The sequence below is a fragment of the Semicossyphus pulcher genome, unplaced genomic scaffold (assembly GCF_022749685.1).
Source record: "Semicossyphus pulcher isolate SPU_LCO1_2020_fin unplaced genomic scaffold, fSemPul1.0.p SCAF_13, whole genome shotgun sequence".
Classification (NCBI taxonomy): Eukaryota; Metazoa; Chordata; class Actinopteri; order Labriformes; family Labridae; genus Semicossyphus; species Semicossyphus pulcher.
Window position 1 is genome coordinate 29,176,279 of NW_027211637.1, and position 18,792 is coordinate 29,195,070.

The following is an 18,792-nucleotide window of genomic DNA, read 5'->3' on the forward strand; positions in this document are numbered from 1 at the left end:
TTCACATCTTTGTCAAAAGTAAAGTTACACAGGAAGTAACGGTAAATGTAGAAAATTGTTCACTTCTTAGGACAGCTGGCATTCAAACACACAGATGTTGTAGGGAGACGCCACCGCAGTAATGGTGACTTGTCAACTTCGGGTACTTCCCCAGATCAGTATATATATAAAAGTTGACCGTGTTGTAGCACCACGTCATGCAAAGTGTCAGTGTCACGTTTCAGCTTTTTGGAAAGTGAACTAACAACTGAAAGCTGGTGGTTTTTAAACCTCAGTAGAGCTTTTTGCTCGGTGCTTGACCAAAAAGTTGCATCAATAAATTATAGAGCTGCCGTGGAAAAGTTGATGACTTGAGTCCGAACGCTGTACTTCTTCTAAAAGCTGTGTTTACAGGCCAATGCCTGAGCAGATGCTTTGTGGTGCGCCGCTTTTATGAGTGAATAAAGAAAGCAAATTTTTGCTTTCCCACACTTCCTGGAATTGGATTATTTTTGCATCAAACATGATGAACAAAGGCTTTAAGGTAAAACACGAGACTCATGTTGCTATAGGAGTAAGAAGTATCAATTTTTCTCTGCCCACTGAGAACCGATACTAACTGGGCACAGGAGTGAATATTTGTGGTATTAATAAAAAATGTCAAACAAGCACATGGCAAAATAATATACCTGAAACTCTACATCGGACTCTTACAGGGTCAGTAAAATGGTTTTGTATCTGCTGACATGTCACGGTGGGGTTGCTCTTAAAAGCTTTGATGTTTGTGTTTGAAGTCTTTACCCATCATGGACATTTTGTCTTTCCAAACACAGGTGTAAATAATATGATTCATGATGGCTGCATTCTATGACATTGATAGACGGTGTCATAACTGTGCGTTCACAACAGCTTGTTTCTGAGATGCACACTGAACGCCTACCTGTACTCTCACTTTTAGCAGCTTCGGAGGAGTGTGTTAGCTACATGATTACAACACTGACATACCAGCCTGCTCCAAAAAACCCTTTATCGTCTCTGATGAACTGATGTTGCACGTTTCATCCGGGATATGGTACCCAACCATGTTCATTTTAAATACCCACAGACTTCTCTGGCCTCTGTGTTTCAGTTCCTCCGGTAATCGTCAAAGAGTGGAGCAGCGGTAAAGCCAAGTCGGCCCTGACTCCGGAGCTGGTTCCGGCCCTGTGTTTCCGGGAGTGGACCTGCCCCAACCTGCGACGGCTGTGGTTGGGTCGAGCCAGCGAGGACCGCTCCAGGAGAACCAGGGCCTTCCTGGCCTGCCTACGCTCTGACTGCCCAGCCCTCCTCAACCCAGCACAGGTCCCACAGCATCTGCTGCTCATGTGCTGCGTGCTCAGGTATGACATGCTCTACACCTGCGATGCTGAGTTCAGTTGGGTTTTAGGTGTGTGGTCCCTTACACAGAGGAGCATCGAAGTGAGATTATTTTGCTGCATTTTTACCTTCATTAGATCAGAACAGCCGGAGATAGACATGAAAGGTGGGGGGAGGACATGTAGCACAGGGCACAGGCTGGAAGTGAACCATGGCCACTGCAAAAATGACATTTGAGAGACTCACTGTGAGGGTAAATACAACTTCCTGGAAGAGAAGAAAAATGTTGAAACTCTAATTTAAGTGCTTCAGAGAGGGGTGGGCGGTATACACATCACACAGTGCATCTCCCCACGGAGCACACAGAGGCCTGACGCTCTGCATGCAGGGTGTGTATCACTTGCTTGTAAACACGCATGCGACGCTGCAGCCTTCATATATCATGTCGGCGGGATGATTGAGTCAGACGCGCAGTTATGCGAGTCGGCTTTTCAGTGAATGTGTCCCCGTTATTAGCGGAACCTCGTCCCGGTGCTGTGGCCACATGAGCGGACCGTTCACAGAGCAGGGGTGCTGTGGAGTGCTGCTCTGGCTTCACCTGCTGCGCACACACGGCATGAGGTTGTGTGTTTGGCAACAGGAGGTAGGATAAGTGAGTTTTGTTCTCAAAAGTTGCCGTCACAGGGCTGCTCACGCTGATTAAACATACATGTCAACACCATTAGAAACAGTAGATGACATGTAACTCAGTTGCAGCCCTCAAGTCTATATGTAGTCGCTGAACCAAGTGTGGTAAAAGTAGGGATATAAATGATATACATTTTAGGTCATATCGACCACCCCTAGTTTCAAACGTTTAAGACCAGAAGTTGCTGCTTTGTGTCTGATCAGTTAAACATGCAGAGGATCAACAGAAGTTTTAACGTTGACACAGCGACAGCTTGGAGAAAACTTGACAACAGCCAGAGACTGTGAAAGACCAATTGTTTGGTGACACTTACTGCATGATTTGTCAGTCTTTTAGAGTTGGCACTTGACTGGTGTTCGTTCCAAACCCCTGCTGGAAGAGCTGATAATTAACGGAGCTGATCTTGTATTGTGTAACTATAGCCTTCTTTTGATTTCAGTTGTTTGGCGGGTCAGTGATCTGTAGATGTCACTCTGAGCTTGTTCTTGCCTCTCTGTCAGGTATATGATGCAGTGGCCTGGGGGAAGGATCCTCCAGAGACATGAGCTGGATGCCTTTCTGGCTCAGGCTGTTTCAAGTCAACTCTACGAACCCGACCAGCTACAAGAGCTCAAGGTGAGACCCCACCTCTCACCCCTCCATGGTTGGATAATCACTGATCGATAGACAGATGTTCCTGCACACAATTCTCATTTAGTTTTTAGTTTGGGGTGTAGATAAGGTCTCTCCGTTTTGCAAAACTCTCTTTGCAAGTCTCTGAACTCATTGATGCATTCAGGCTGCAAATACTGATTCACTTTCACACTCCATAATTTTCACTTGCCAATGCAGTGAATAGCTCCGCTGTGCTGAGAGAGAGCAGAGCTGCAACTCCAGCTCCCTGCTCCGTGTCCTTTATTGATTCGGTGCTTCATTCACTTCATTAATGCGTACTTTTATGTACATTAAAGTCATCCAGATTCATCCAGGTCAAAATACGGCCTAACCTTAATCTGTTTTTTGGCATATCCAGATTGTATTCACATTTATTTTAATAAAGTTTTGACCAAGCAGCAACCTCCGGTGTAACCTGCAGTTCCTCCAGTGGCCACTCGAGGCTCCAGAAACCAAGAAATAACATTACAGCAGATGGGAAAATGCCCCTTTTTACAGCAGAAATAAACATGTTTACAGCCTGGTACAAAAAACAGTTTCGTTATAAATAGCTGATTTTACTGTTTAATAAGCCTTAAATTATAGGAGCCGGGTCACTTGAGTGACAGGTGAATACTGCCGGCTGGCTGCCAGATGTTAACACCGACACTGAACTTAACGTTGCCTGTTTGTGTAGTTTGAGCCTTTAAAAGGACAAATAATCTCTCTGGGGGATTTATGAAACCTTCTGGCCATGCAAGAAGTGCTCCAGCTTTGCGGTGACTTAAACGCTAGGATTATTGTATTGATATATGCGTAGCACTAAGTAGCAGACCATACCTGGCTTGTTAGCCTGTTCAGTGTTTATCAAACATTTATTTAATCGTCGGCCAGTAAATAGGAGTCAGAAGGTGTTGGCTTTTCCATCGGTTATTTAATGTTTCCCAGTACGCATCGGTTCACCAGGCGAGCCAGCAGCAAGTCTGTTACTTCTTTAGTCTAATTAATAAACACCTGCAGTCAGTCACCACCACAAACAGAATCTCCTCTGTGGGAAGCACGAAGTTAAACTAGCTCATTCACCAGCAGATGAATCAGACACAGACTGTTTATCATTGATAACTTTTTTTTCAACCACGTGCTTTTCTGCAGCTCCACCCTCTCATCCAAATATGGTCACGTCAGGCTCCAGTAAACCAACATGGCGGCGGCCATATTTCGGCTTCATTTTGGCAGTCTAGAAACAAATGGGTGACGTCACGGTGGCTACATCCATTATTTATACAGTCTATGGTTTTGACATCAAAAAGCAGGTCCTAGCAACAAATGCAGTTCACGTAAACCCTTTGATTTGTAAAACACCGTGTTACCCGGATTTGTTTCCACAGGATGTAAACGCATTAATGGGTTTCTCCGCAGGATACAAATCTCTCTGCACACAGAAATGTTTCAGTTGAACAAGACTAATGCATCCTCAAACTCAGTGGCACATCTCATCTTACTACTCTTATTCCAAGACTAATTTAAGTGATTTTGTTGTTAAAATCTAAATTAACCTGGAAGCGTCTGGTGTGTGTGCCCACGTACCATGTGTTTAAGACTTCATGATTCACAACTCTTCTACTCTGTCTCTCTCTCTGGCTCCCCTGCTGCTCGTCTCTGCCTGCATATTAAAGATGCTCTAATTTCTGCGTGTGTGTGTGTGTGTGTTTGCTGTTAGGTGGAGAAGGTGGATGCCCGCGGCGTGCAGCTGGCTTCCCTCTTCATGGCCGGCGTGGACACAGCGCTGTTCATCAATGATGTGTGCGGCCAGCCCTTGCCATGGGAGCACTGCTGTCCCTGGGGCTTCTTTGACGGCAAACTGTTCCAGAGCAAACTGGCCCGGGCCGCTCGTGACCGGGCTGCACTGCTGGACATGTGTGAAGGGCAGGTACGAACATAAGAGTGTGTCCGTGTGTGTTTATGTGTTATTGTATAGCACATAATAATAAATGATGTGAGGATATGAGGGACATGTGCCTTACCGGCTGACGCTGCGCACACTTTAGAAATTGAGCCTGACCGTGTGAGCATGCGCGGAGTAGTGGTGCTGCACAGCGTGTGATTGACAGCAGCCTGAGAGACTGCTCGGCTCTGATTGGTTGTTGTGTTTCAGGAGCGTTGAAAATGCCATTAGGAGCAGTAGGAGGAGCCAGAGGAACATGATTGTCTCGCTCATGCACTACTGCATGTTTAAAGTGACAGTTTGAGCAAATATGACAAAAAGTTCGTTTTAATAACGTTACCTACTGCAGCTTTAAGTCTTTTTTTACTTGGCTTAACGTTCCAATAAAGTAAGACATGTTTAATTTGTTGTTTAATGTTTAAGTGTAAAAATTTAAGTTTAAAGACGAATAAACTTTATCAACACCCAATAGGAGCTCTCTCCAGCACCAAACAGGAAGCAGCAAACCTGGTAGATGGTAAACATGGAGGGCTGCTGCCATGGTGTCCTAACTGAATGTGATGCGTTAATTGGGGGCTCATTTTCTGATGGGACACAGTGTGAGCACAGCAGTGGTTAGCTCCAGTGAACCGGTAAAACCTTTAAGTATGGAGGAGGAAATGCCTTCCTTGCAACCTGCTAGCTTGCATTGCCAACCGAGTCAACATCCCTGTAGATAACGCATACCACTGCGCAAACAAAGGGCAGCTCTGGCTCCTTTTTTATGCTCCATTGTTTGTTTCTTGTAAATTTCCACCAGGAGCATGATGGAACTGCTCTGACCATCAATCAATCAAGTCTTGTAAATAGTGACCTTGCAAAATACCCCGTGTTTGTAAGATCTTACAGTTTATAGTACAGTGATTCATGTCAAGCGTCAGGGCTCAGTCACACTTGTTTCTGCTCTGCAGGAGGAGTTGGTGTCCAAGGTGGAGAAGATGCGTCAAGCAATCCTCGAGGGCATCAACCTGTCTCGCCCTCCTCCTCCTCCCCCTCCTCTTCCACCTCCTGCCTTCCTCCCTCCAGCCATGGTGCCCCCTTTCTACCCCATGCCTCCACTTTACCCACCACGCCCTATGGGCGGCATGCCCCCTCACCACCACCCGCATCATCCACATCACCCTGCGCAGCACAGACCGAGAGCCTTCCCAGGTAAAGACACACTCTGGAGCAGACCCTGACCTTTGTTTATATACGTAATGCTGTTTATGTAGAGCTGGATAAACTTAAAATAACAGACGATGATGATGAAACAGCTCAAGGAACACACCATAAAACAAAAAGAATAACTGTAAAATTTGTGAAACAACATTTTGCTGTCTCCTTGTTAAGTTAAATTGGCAGTGTCAGTGTAAGGTCATATTTTGAACTTCCTTGTTTTTAGAAGGTGCTGCAAATAAACTTTCCCTGTCTTCCTGCCAAGGAAATCAAAGAGCTTAACATAAGGCATTAAAGGCTCCAAAGAAACACAGCATCAAATAAAATGACAAGTATAAATAGTGAAAAGAAGATTAAAAAAAGTAGTCTGTCCCAGATATTTGGTGCATCAAAACTTTCTGCACATGTATTGTATAATTTCCTGTCTGTATGAAACAGTGAAATATGCAGATTTCATGTGCATTAGCTGCAAAAAACTGTGTGCAGTGCAGTAAAGAATAGTGTCTGTGCACAAATACTGTCTATATTTAGTGTGGATTTGGAGACCAGTTTGACACTCTAGAATAAATGAACTTTGTCTTCTCAGACGTCTCTTCTTGTCTTCTGTCTCCAGGCATTCAGTCCATCCCCCCTCAGGGAGGGAAACTGGAGATAGCCGGCATGGTTGTTGGCCAGTGGGCCGGGAACAAACCGATCCGTGGGAGAGGGGGGTTCAACATGCAGGTGGTGTCAGTGGGAGCAGGGAAAGGGTGAGTACCATGATGATCTTGTAATCAGTACAGTTAACTGGCTGAAACGTCCAGCTTACAGAGGCTGTAAAAGCACATGTCAATAATGTCCATGGTCTTAGAGTCACAACTTAGAATATTGAAATGCTGTAAAGTCATATTGATTGCATTATTATTGAATAGCTGTTTTTATACTTTATCTATATCCATCTGAGTTTGTTTTGTAGTCTAGAAAATGCCGGCAGTTGATGCCTACAGATTTCTCGTCTTGGTGATTGCTTGTACTGCAAATGAGAGGAAACAAAAAAACATGCTCTGGTGTAGTGCTGCAGGCATATTTTGACAGATGCTCCAATTGCAATGTGATTAGCAGGCAGCGAATCGTGTGTTTTGGCATCACAGTTTTTATAAATTCAGGGTCACAAAGTAAAGACGGATTACTGAGAGTGATCATTTGCATCATAATAATAATACATTTTATTTGATGATTGATTCAGGTCACCCAAGGTCACCTTACAGGGAATAAAAGCATACAATAAAACATCAAACATTATTAAAACCAGACATTAACCTAAAACAAGTGTAGTGCACAGTGTCACAGTTTGAACAGGTGGGGTTTGAGTTTGGATTTGAATGTTGTGATGGAGTTTGACTGTCTCATGTGTGGGTGGAGGGAGTTCCATAGTCTGGGTGCCGAGCAGCTGAAGGCTCGGGCACCCATGGTGCTGAGGCGTGATGTGGGGATGGTTAATATGTCCAGCAGAGGCTGAGCGGAGGGTGCGGGAGGGGCTGTAATCTGGGAGGAGGTCGCCGAGGTAAGAAGGGGCTAGGTGGTGGAGAGCTTTGTACGTGAGGAGGAGGTTTTTGTATTGGATGCGGTATTGTACCGGGAGCCAGTGAAGTTGGATGAGAATAGGGGTGATGTGGTCAGACGATTTGGTGCGGGTGATGATCCGGGTGGCCGAGTTCTGAATAATTTGTAGTCTGTTGATGAGTTTGGCGGGGAGTCCGGTGAGGAGGGCATTGCAGTAGTCAAGGCGGGAAGTGACAAATGAATGAACCAGGATTTCCGTGCTGGATCATCAGTTAACTGTCTGCAGAGATCCATTATTCTGTGTGAGATTTATCTTTAATGCTGATTGGACAGAGCCCTAAAGGTGACTACTAATAATTCTGTGTTCTGCATGCTAATATCTCTTGTTTTCTTAATCACAGGAGGGGTAAAGAGATTCCAGCGAAAGTGAGGGGAGTGAAGAAAGCACCTGCCAACAGAACACAGGTATAATGAAACCAGTGGGCCCAAATTTGACACAAAGCTCTTTAATCTCGTAATAACAGAGAAGATCACATTCCCTGTTTGTCGTTGTGTTTAAACTTTTCCTAACTGTCCTCCTGCAGACGTCGTCATCCCCCACATCCAGCAGCCCCCCAAAGCCCTCAGAGGAGGCGGGCTCCACGCCAGAGGTTGACACTCAGCAGCTGAACGGCAGCTCAGCAGCCTCCGCCATCGGCCAGCCGTTGGAGCTGGCCCCCCTGGCCCAGCCAATCCCGTGTGCCTTAGCCAGCAGAGACAACCAATCAGAGGGGGTGGAAGTGGAGGCCCCCTGTTGCCTTGACGACTGCCCGTCAGACGGAGCACTACAGAAGGAGGAGTGATGGCGTCCCTCCCAGGATGCACTGCTCTGAGAGAGTTCTCTGTGTTCGACTGCCTTTCCCTGTTTTTGTAGCCCCGCCCGCTAGCTGCGCACATCATCACATGGAGCAGGAAGTGATGCGAGGCTCCTCCTCGCCTCCTCCGCTGCTCCATGTGATCGGCTCCAGCAGTTAGCCGTTACTTCCTTTTTAGTTTTCTCATGTGGTTTTACATTGTTTTATGAAGAGAGGTTTTCTCCATGAGTCTGTAAGCGCCCCACCCCTCAAAAATCCTAAATGCCTCCCTCCCGCACTCAGAGTTAAATAAGCTTGAAGCCCCGCCCCTTTCATTACGACCCGCCACTTAAATGAGCCCCTCCCCTAAGAATGGGTATCTGTACAGTTTGAAATTGTTATTTTGTGTTTTTGATGGTCCCATTGTTTGAGTCTCTGCACACAGATGTTAAAGCTTGTGTTACGGTGACAGATTGGATGTGGTTTCCATGGTCGGTAGTTGTGTGTGGATGCGGTTTGTTGCCATCTCGTGTGAGGTTTGTCTTACATGAATCCAGAGGGACGTTCAGAGTTTGACTCTGGATGTGAGTGATGTTTTTCTGTGCAGTGACCCTCGTCCCCCCAACTCTGCAGGCTAGCAGCACTGCTAAGCACACAGTGTTAGCATTTCCCCCTATTGATTGATCGATTGGTTATCTATCACAGGAGCACTTCTGCACCACCATGGTATTAGTGTGCTATCTTACTTTGACCTATGTAGCAAAGCCTAGTGCTAAGCTGTGCTAAGAAACCCCATGAATTTATGCACCTTATGCCCCAAAGTATGCAAAATATTCCCCGCTCCTTAAAAAAAAAGTGCATTATTATTATTATTATATTTCCTCCCATCCCCCGACCCTTTCTCCCAAAGCTTTGATTGTATTATCCCAACAGAAGCACTTAATGTTGTATTTAAATATAATGAATTTGAACAAGCCCCTGTACAGGTGAATTGACAGTGTGTGAGGGGTGTTCCCTGCGCATAAGTAAATCCTTATGACATGTAGAACTACATTTAAAGGTAGAGATCTATTTGAGAGACGTCAGAATGTGAACAGAGTGGTTTCAGACAAAGAAGCACTTTGTTTTAAAAGATGTTAAACCACACTGGACTGTCCTCTACCAGGTGATAAAGAAATGATAAACTCTTGAGGCACCTTCTGGAGTTAAGGCCAAAAAGAAAAGAGTAATGCTGCCCAGCAAAAAGATGGAAATGAATGGTGAGGGTTTGGGTGACTGCTGCCAGGCAGAGTTCCCCTCAGACTGGCATCACACATTCATCAAGAACCTTGCAATGAAGCTGAAACGACACCTGATTCTCAGGAAAACATTTCAGATTTCTAAAAAAAGTTATTTCCAAAGTGTATTTTAAAAAGGCTAGCCCTCTGCGGCAGCCAGTGATATATATAAAGGGGGTGTGGCTACAAAGCCTCAAAGATCCCTCCACCCTCTGGTGGTGATCGAGCATCCGTTGCCACAATGATAGCCCAACACCGAGAGCTGCTGCCCCCGCACGGCTCCGGTGTGTCACTTTATAGACCAGCAGGAAGCACTTCCCTGCCCTGAAGCCCCTCCGCCCAACACGGCGGAGGCTTCATGGGTCGGATCACATGACAGGAGAGAGAGAGGCCTCATGGCGGACCCCGAGTGTGCCGCTCACAATCCTGAGACTTCAATGATAATGAATTGTTTTATTAGAGCACTTATGTTTGTAGAGAAAGAGATGTGTCCCCCATAGTAGGTTTCATCTGACTACGGAAAATAATACAACGTTAGCACAACTGCAAATGTAAAGAGCAGTGGAGCGACAGATAACTGCCTGAGAGATGCTGGCCATGAACATTATTATCTCTTACTGAAAGAGAGGCTGAAATGAGCTCACTATGTTAGAAAAAGAGTCAACAAGAAGCACCTTATTTTCTTACTATGTTGATGATTCGTGCTCTATCGTGTGCCACAGAATTGACATGGATAAAAAGCTCTCATGAAATTGCCGCTTTGAAGGACAAAACCCTGACTATATATGTAAGTGTTAATGTAGTCGCGTCAGACATCCCCTCAGTTATGAACACAGACCATTACAGTGAAACGCTGACAGTTCACCCCAGCCGTGAGCGTAGGCCTACGCTCGGCGTCACAGGGCTGGGGCCATGCCGCGCCGCCGTCTCTTACACCAACACCAAATGAAATCCGAGGTTCGGCCTCGTTAGCCGTTATTGGTAGGGATTAAGCACGCACTCGTGTGCTGTAGGTGTTTATAGGTTAAGAGTAGGTACCAGCGTCAGGCTTAACACAGGACTGTAAAACACAGACACCAAGACTAGGCTAGAGAATATAGCTCCACTGGCCGAAATACTAAGTCTAGAATTACTAGGAGTCATATACTTAACTGCTTTCAACTTTTGACATTAGTACAAATACGTGTATCGCAACAGTACATTGTTAGAAGATGGCTTTTTTCTGCGGCGAGCCAGAGTGTGATCCGGTATAACGATGCCCTCTCTCTCGATTCGCTCGCCAGATAACAGTTACAAACACACACATACACTCATTCAAACACACACACACACACACACAAACACACGCGTACCTAACAAACAGGTGTTCAGTTGCATTTGTTACCAGCAGCGTTCTCTCTGCTTTTGTGCTGAAGTGATTTTGTGCAGTTTCAGTTCCCAGTGGAGTGGTCGTCAGTTCATCAGAGATCATTTTTTTGGTAACACATTCGACTGACTCCACATTCTCAAGTAAGCACGGAGGGATTTGGAAAAAAAAAAAAAGGACATACATGTTAAAGAGGTGTGTCAGGGCGTAGGCACAGAAACAACCATTATACACACACACACACACACACGACACATTAACACGGATACAGACACACACAGATACATAGATGTTAAACCCTGAGTTACACAGTAGCTAGTATGGAAAAAAAAATCAAACACAATACATGATGTAGTGTCCCTCTCTTGTCCTTGTCTGTTTTAGTTCGATAGATATTTGATCAGTGATTTTTTTTATGCTTGTTATCCTAACTCCCCGCCCCCCTGCCCGCCCGCTATGACACTTTCTCTCGCCTCCCTGTTCCCAAAACTGTTCATTCACTTCTTTTCTCTGCCTCCTCTTAGACTACATGCATCCACTCATACACACACAAACAAGCACACACAAAGCAGACACACAGAAAAATACATGCAGATATTTGACACACAGATTTACCGCCCTCTCCCCTCTTTGTATTTCAGTTCTCTCTTTCACACCCCCCTCTCTGCCTCTCCTGTAGCCCCTTAGGACCGTTTCTATTGGCCGTTTTTCTCTTTTCTCTTTGGGCTGCCCCGCCCCCTTTAATCAAACCCAACTAACAGTAAAGGTTATATTAACGTTGATAATCAGTTTCTGTATGTATCTAGCCAGAGTCTGGAAAAAAAAATCTGAAAAAAAAAAGTCAAAACGGTTTTATTCAATTGTGCAAACGTGTTTTTCTTACTATTTTTAATGTTATTACATCTTCTAATCTAATCCTTCTACCATTGCTTCAGTTAGTACTGAAATACGCTTAGCCAACCTAGAGATTTGAACTGTAATGATTGCGATTTTCCTTACCTGTATTTTATATGGCATCTTTAGACCACCGTTTATTCTGTACGTAAGTAACTATTGCCCGTTTTTTTTTTTCGTTTCGAATTGAAAATCGTCGTCTGCACTATGTTTGATTCTCATAATATCCCTTATAACAATTTAGTGGTCGACTCATTATTATCAATCTAAGCTGAACTCTGCGCCCTTGCACAAAGCAGCGAAACATCTCTTGTAAACACCTGAGAACCAAAGTACACCTAACATCCCCTTATACCCCCTCTATAAAGCCCCGATAGCCCCGCCCCCACACCCCCTCCTACGTCGACGGTTTGCCCCCCTCCCCGAGTAACAAGTTTTCTGATGAGTATATATATAATGACATTACAGCACGTGTGATTTATCCGACAAGTCTGTGAGGTAACGGTGTTTTTTTTTTTACACTGTGGTTTGTCGTGGAGACGCAGACAGACAGGGAAGAAGAAAGGAAGTGCGTTTGTGTGGACAGCGAGCAGGTTTTTAGGCATTGTGGGTAAATTCACCACACCTGTGCTCGCTTCCCTGCCCAGTTGTAACTCCTCCGTTGACTGAATTTAGGCTGTGTGAACCACTGACTTCAGATATACACTAAAACACAGGACGGGACGACACCTGACAAACACACTTTAAGTCATGCTGGGGTTTTGGCGCCCTCTTTTGCATTTTTCTTACATGTTATTGTTGTGCTCTCTCAAATTTGCCTTTCAACTTCCCAGACTCAGATTGACAGAGCTATGTGTTGTAACTGAGTCTCTATGTGTGGGCACAGAAGCTGTGTGAAGTGGCTGAATTTTCCTCCAAACACAAAACTGAGATCCTAAATAGATGTCAAATAAAATGTGGACTGCCAGCAAGAAATAATTGACCTGAATGCCTTAGAAATTTGAAAACGAAAAAGACTTCTGAGCTGAAACAATGAGTCGATAAATAAAGGATAAGTGATGATTAATCTGCATTTGTAGCCCTTTTGTAAGGGCTTCAAACAAGCTTCTGTTCCAGCTTTTCAGTTGGCTGCGTGTCTTTTAGAGCTGCAATTATTAGGCAATTTGTCAGCAACCATTTCAAAAAAATGTTTAATTGTTTTAGTAATTGTTAACAAAACAAAAATGCCAATTCTGGACTGTTTCATGGGCAATACAACCCATACAAAGGCATCATGTCTAGATTAAATGATAAACGTTAAATCCAGAATATAAGTCGCACTAGGATATAAGTAGCAGTCCGTTTTTGGGGGGGTATTCCAGAAGAATTCTTTATAGCTGTTTGTTAATAAAAGCTATTGTACAAGTAGTTTCAACACTATTTCAATTTATTCTCATTTGAAACAAACAAATTATAGCCTACCAAATGTTTTCTCCATGTAGAGTTTGTAATCCTGCTAGCTACCGGTGCGCTAGTTGGGCTCAACCTACGCTAAGGTTGATTGTTGAGAGGATGGCGGCTGCACTAATGGCGCATGTCCCCGACAAAGCTTAAGCTATATTACGGCCCCATCATCTAGGTAAAATACCTCTCCCTGCATTTTTTACTGGTATATTGGTTGCACTGGTATTTGGGACACAGCCCACTTTTAAGATGAGAAAAAAAACTCAACTCATACACCGAAATTTATGGAAATCAGTCGACAGAAAATCTGGCTGCAACGATAAAAAGAAAATCATTTAATTAATTTTTCAAGCAAATATTCCAAATACTTGCTGATTTCAGCATCTGAAATGAGAACATTTTATGCAAGTCTTTGCCACGTATGACGAAGTCGTCATATTTACTACCACTTTCTTTAGAAAATGATGCACAGATTAATCCGTAATAAATAATAATTGCAGCAATAAAAGACCTGCTCTGGTGTTGTCAACAAACATGAATCCTTGGCTTGTATCTTTCTTTTTTTAATCTGTGAAGATAAATTATTTCTGACTCTTGTTTAGGTGAGACAAAAGCGTAAAAAAAAGATCTCATCTTAAGTGTCTCGAGGAAAATTCACGCTCTCCGTGACTGACAAAATAATAAAAAACATCCTGCCTCACTGCCTACACTAATGGGAAGCGTCTCTGAAGAGCTTGACAATGTAAAGAGAACCAAAAGTCCCAGAATAGAAATGTACTATGTAGTGTTGTAGAAGTCAAACAGTGTTATTGTCTGTCATACAGAATGTGGAAAGGAATCATCCGTTTGGTTGTACCTGTTCTGATGTATTTTCAGGATTCTCACAGCATTTTGTCCAGTTTGAATAAAGGTCCCTTTTCTGTCTGTCTCTCTCTACACTGCCACTCCCCCCCTCAAAAGCCCCCCAAGCTCCAGTATAATCCCCCTCCCTCCCCTGTTGATGAGTCCTAGTAAGGGGCTCGAGTTGAAGTCAGCCTCGAGTCAGTCACAAGTGTACCGATGCATGTACTTCAGTACCCAGGGCCGCCCAAAACTACCTGTGCAGCGAAAAGGGTTAAAATTTATCCATAATACTATTGTTATAGAAATATTATCATCATCATTATTGCTGTTATAATTATGGTTGGTATAATTTGTCATCATTGTTAGCATTATGGAAGCACCAGACTGTTTGTGGAAAGACGAGAAAAAGAAAGCTCTTTTTTTTTAATTGTCTGGCTGTTGGTGGTCTGATCTCACAGAGGGAGGGGAGGAAAGGTTCAGAAAGAGACAAAGATGGCAGTCATGTTTGTACTGGTTGGGAAATGACTTACAGTGCTGAAATAAAATTTATTCTTTTAGTAAAAAAAGTATTTGCTTTGTCCAGTGTCTTAATTTTTAGATTTACAGGAAGAAATGCCACAATAATTTAAATTTCATAAGGAACTAAAGACCTTAGTACTGGAATTAAATGTTGAAATATATGTTGCTTATTTGTGTAGTTGATGGGAGTTTGATTAATTGAATGATGCCACCTAAGATTATATGTACTTTTAAAATGACGCTACAGCTATCACCCAGTTAGCGTTAAAACTAAAAACAGCTAGCCTAAAGGTCTTTCTTCCAGAACCTCTACAGCAAATTAATTTACAACAATTTATTGTTTAATGACAAGTTATATACTGGACTATTATTTTTTTGCAGAGAGCAACAACTTCCTTTCTAAGCTAGCCATTTCTTGCGAGTAGCTTCATGGTTACTACTGTATATAAGCAAAGAGATGATACGGTATCTCATGTTTGAAATATTTTATTATCAATGTGTATGTACATACACATATTGCTAATAAAATATTTCAGTGCAATAACAGATACAAATTAAATGTAGAAGTTCTTAATGCTGATATTTTCAAAATGTTAAATTTAAAATACACATAGTTTAAACTTCGTAACACGCTTTCTTTTAAGCTTAAATGGATCTCAGAGTCACGCTGAGGTTTGACTGGAGGACAATCAACGTTTGGAAGTCTCGTTCTGGGCGCGCTCTACAGATCCGTAATCTCGCGATATTTACACATATGCCATCAGCCATGAAATATTTCGACTATGATACAGGCTTGAGGTAAATTCGTCAGTTTGGCTCTTGCAAAAACAGAGTAAAAATGCATATCAAAATAGCGGTGGGGTAAAAGAAACTTTCGGAAGCACTAAATCATTGTTAAGCAAATGTTCTGAAATTGCTTTCGAGCCATTTGAAACAGTCAAAATGGCGACATCTGCTGGGCAAAGCATTGGTCCTTCATTTGTATGTATGGTTAAAACCCAAACTATTGTGCCTGTGAGTGAGTGATTGTATTGCCGAAACTAACTTTTTTCAATATGTGTTCTATCTGTTATGAAACTATTATAAAATGCTTCCGTTTGGTATTGAGGTATATTGACAAGAGCATCTCACATTCATAACAACCGTCCGCGGCACCTCCTCTGATACGCGCGTGACGTAGCGAGGCCTCGTTTGGGGGGCGGTCACGTGATTTTTGGCGTGGTGAAGCGAGGCATCGAAACATCTCGCTGCGATACTTATGCGTTGAAAGGTCGATAATGTGTATGAGTAGTCCGTTCTGAGCACATCTCTACTAACGTTCCAGACACGGACGACCCGGGCAGCCGCGGGCTCGTGAGGACCCGCGGGTAGGACGGCGGATGTGACAGCAGTTGGACAGAGAGGTCGAAAACCGCCAATTCCAGCTAGCTGTCAGCTAGCTTGTGAATACTGTTGGCTAGCTGACTTCCAAGGCAGGCTGCTGGTGCTGCAGTGAGAAGCTAAATTGACAACGTTGCAACAAGTTTTCGTTGTCTCTTATATAAGACATCTTTGTAATGTCGACAAGAGATTATCTGCATAAACACAGCAGCTAATGGTGACTAGCTTGACAGGCTGAGAGGATGCACAGGTTAGCCTGTTAGCCTCACCTGATTTAGGATACAGGCTATCAGCATAACATGTTAGCGGTCGCTGAATTATTGCTTTTGCTTCTTTGAATATGATGCATGAAGCGAGTGAGTAATGCCCTGCTTCTTACAGTATGTCTTTTTGCTCCCCAGGGTATCTCTTCAGCACTAGAGACTCTCCCCAAGGACAAGAAGCCGGTTGAGAAGTAGGCTACATCATTTTGTGAAGATGGATCAGCTCTTCTTATTCTTTAAAAGGTGTCCCTGTCATAAATGTGTGTTTCACCATTAACGATGGACTCTTTGGTAATCCAGATAATTTGGCTAAACTCGGCAATAAAAGCCGATTTTTTTTTTCGGCTCCAAAACGTCTCTTAATTTAGCACCACTACTAGATTTGATAATTAGTCAAATTTAATCATATCTGGACTTATGATTTAATAATTTAAGTTTTATGTGTGCTCATGTTAATGTAATTATATTACCAGTTATTTAAACAACTTAATTTTAAAAATACATCATATATTTGGTATAAAAACCTTGAATGACCCTATATCATGATATAGGATTTTCATATCTTGATAACGAAATATATCACGATATGTTATTAAGTATGATATGATATCATTTCTGGCAATTTAACAAATAAATACTCTATAATTAGTATATGAAATAACCACATGGTAAAGCCTATTTTTGGATAATCCTAAGTGAATTTAATACTTGACAAATAAGAAGTACGGAGTTTCCGTTTTTACTTGGGCTGAGCACGAGTCCTTTTCTGCATGATAATGTCCATGTTAATGAACAGCACCTCCCTCTATGGTTCGCTCCAGGTTCACTCCCACGTGCAAGGATTAGAACATAAAGCAAATCAAAATGATGTCAGCTGCTCATTTGCTAACGATGCATCACTAGTCGCCTTGTGTTGCTTTTTTGTTGTGTCGTATTATTTAAATTGAATAAAGTAAAGGTGTGTATTGATTTGGACTGCAGAGAAGAAGAAGAAGGGGAGCTGTGGGATGAGGTAGTAGTTTGTATAGTTTTAGGATCACACCAGATCTGGGAGATAACTATACAGCCTACTGTCTTTCTCACGGCAACCCAACCATCACCGACCTATTGCTCATTAACATTTAAGGGAACTAATTTAGGTAACTATGTTTTTAGCATGTGTTTGTAGCTGTGCTGTGGTGAGGTAGTAAGTTGTGTTGTTGTGGGGTGTGGGATATTACAACACCTATTTTGGAGATACAACTATACAACTTACTGCCTTCCACAATGTAGCATAATGCACTGAAGTCCCATGTTCTGCAGTGAGTGCAGACATGCACATCCTTTCCTATTTTTACAGCCCTCTTTGTACAGCCATTTAATAGTTAGATTATCTTTATAAACTGTGTAATGTGATTATTTTCCTGTAAATCTTAAATTGCAGCAGAAAATTCACCAATTATTTTGATTATGGATAATTGGTTCAAATTGCAACGGTTCACACTTCAAATTTTGCTGACTGTCCCCTGCGATATATAACTAAATTACGGTTATACAGTTATTTTAATCAATTTATGTTCCAGCTGAGTTATTGTTTGGTCTATGAAGTAACAGATGATATTAATCAGTGTTGAGGGATGCCTTTTGATGTTTTTTTTCATTCAAACAGTCTAAAACCCCAAAAATATTTAGTTAAAGTTGCTATAAAAGAAAGAATAGAAGCACAGTCTTGCATTAAAAATGTGAGTTTCTTACTGTTTAATTTGTTGACCTTTTTGTGTCAGTTGACTGTACAACACACATGACACAACCAAACATAGTTTAAAGCTTGTAGGCTCAAAGTGACTTTGCTTAATCACTTAGCTGATAAAATACGTGACATTTTCACAGATAATGACAATGATTGGAAAATGCACCTGTATTTTTTGTTCCCCTTTCTAAAGTAGAATAAGTTGTGCCTTAAATCCTGATCCTGTGTATTGTAATCTGTTGTAGACTCTTATTGTGAAAGATCGGAGGCTGTATAAGAAAGCTGCATTTTTGCACCCACGTAAAAATAAAGAATATATGTAATTCTATATTGTCTGTGCTTTGTTACATGTTATATTTGGACATTTATTTTGAGATGAATCAGATCGCTAGGGATCAAACATGTTAGCTAAATCCATAAACTACAGATCGTTAATTGTGTCAATTTAACAGATTTGCAGCAGTTGCCTTATTCAAAGACTAAAACTGCACATACAAAATCTCCTGCACCACCAGTCTCTGTAATAACTGAGGGAGCGTCAGTTGTTCGCCTGAGCTGACCTTGGAGAGCTGCAGAGCCGCTGTGATTGGACAACATCCCACATTTTCTGCAAATCAGTCGATAGCGGGAGGGGGGCGTTCCCCGAAACACTCACCGATTGGACAAATAAGATAAAACTGGGCGGGGCCAGGATGCTCTTCCGCTTTGTAGTATCCACGCGGTGAGCATAGAGCTATTAAAACGAGGACCTCTCACACTGACTGTAATTCGGATGCTACTGGTCGTTCTTGAAGCAGACCTAGATATAAACGATTATACCGCCCTTTATTTTAAGGGTACGGGTTGGTTACTTTCCTCCCAAAGTGAGGCAGGGAATTATGCAATAGATAAGGTTTTAGATTCAA

At 42.7% G+C, this 18,792-nt stretch overlaps 1 protein-coding gene across 1 annotated transcript in view; it reads left to right on the plus strand.

Annotated features, from left to right (window-relative positions):
• fam120c (family with sequence similarity 120 member C) overlaps window positions 1-14,562 on the plus strand; it is a 32,545-nt gene extending 17,983 nt beyond the window's left edge. Inside the window, exons 11-17 of the mRNA XM_069659572.1 lie at window positions 1,109-1,358; window positions 2,524-2,638; window positions 4,377-4,586; window positions 5,552-5,792; window positions 6,412-6,547; window positions 7,742-7,805; window positions 7,925-14,562. Coding sequence (XP_069515673.1) covers window positions 1,109-1,358; window positions 2,524-2,638; window positions 4,377-4,586; window positions 5,552-5,792; window positions 6,412-6,547; window positions 7,742-7,805; window positions 7,925-8,182 — 1,274 coding nt within the window. The 3' untranslated portion in view covers window positions 8,183-14,562. The remainder of the gene's footprint in view (window positions 1-1,108; window positions 1,359-2,523; window positions 2,639-4,376; window positions 4,587-5,551; window positions 5,793-6,411; window positions 6,548-7,741; window positions 7,806-7,924) is intronic.
• Window positions 14,563-18,792: the final 4,230 nt, after the last annotated feature.